Source organism: Nestor notabilis, unplaced genomic scaffold, assembly GCF_000696875.1.
Source record: "Nestor notabilis isolate BGI_N333 unplaced genomic scaffold, ASM69687v1 scaffold18826, whole genome shotgun sequence".
Classification (NCBI taxonomy): Eukaryota; Metazoa; Chordata; class Aves; order Psittaciformes; family Psittacidae; genus Nestor; species Nestor notabilis.
In genome coordinates, this window is record NW_009934436.1 from 1,846 (window position 1) to 2,160 (window position 315).

Genomic DNA, 315 nt, shown 5'->3' on the forward strand with positions numbered 1-315 from the left:
GAAGTGGCCAAACTTGATCTGGAACAGACGGGAGCCGTGGGGTGCTTACAGGAGGTCCTGTGCTGGCAGGGGCCCTGTCCCTGAGGCCCAGGGAGGGACCCCCGTGCGCAGCGCCGCTGCCCAGCTCCTGCACCTTTGTGGCGTCCAGGTCTGTGAAGTGCTTCATGGTGCGCGGGTTGAAGCCGTTGTGCCGCTCCTGGATCACGGGGTCGAACAGGTCAGCAAACACCTGGAAGTGAGCAGGATGATGGGAGCAATGCGGACCCTGCACCCCACGGACATGGCCCTGCTGCCAGCATGGGGGACGTGGCAGCA

The 315-nt window shown here is 64.8% G+C and overlaps 1 protein-coding gene across 1 annotated transcript in view; it reads right to left on the reverse strand.

The window, feature by feature from the left end:
• The window catches only part of LOC104407935 (creatine kinase U-type, mitochondrial-like), a gene marked incomplete at both ends in the record, with an annotated part of 2,650 nt that overhangs the window by 1,812 nt on the left and 523 nt on the right, over nucleotides 1-315 (reverse strand). The window contains one exon of the mRNA XM_010017349.1: nucleotides 108-229. Coding sequence (XP_010015651.1) covers nucleotides 108-229 — 122 coding nt within the window. The remainder of the gene's footprint in view (nucleotides 1-107; nucleotides 230-315) is intronic.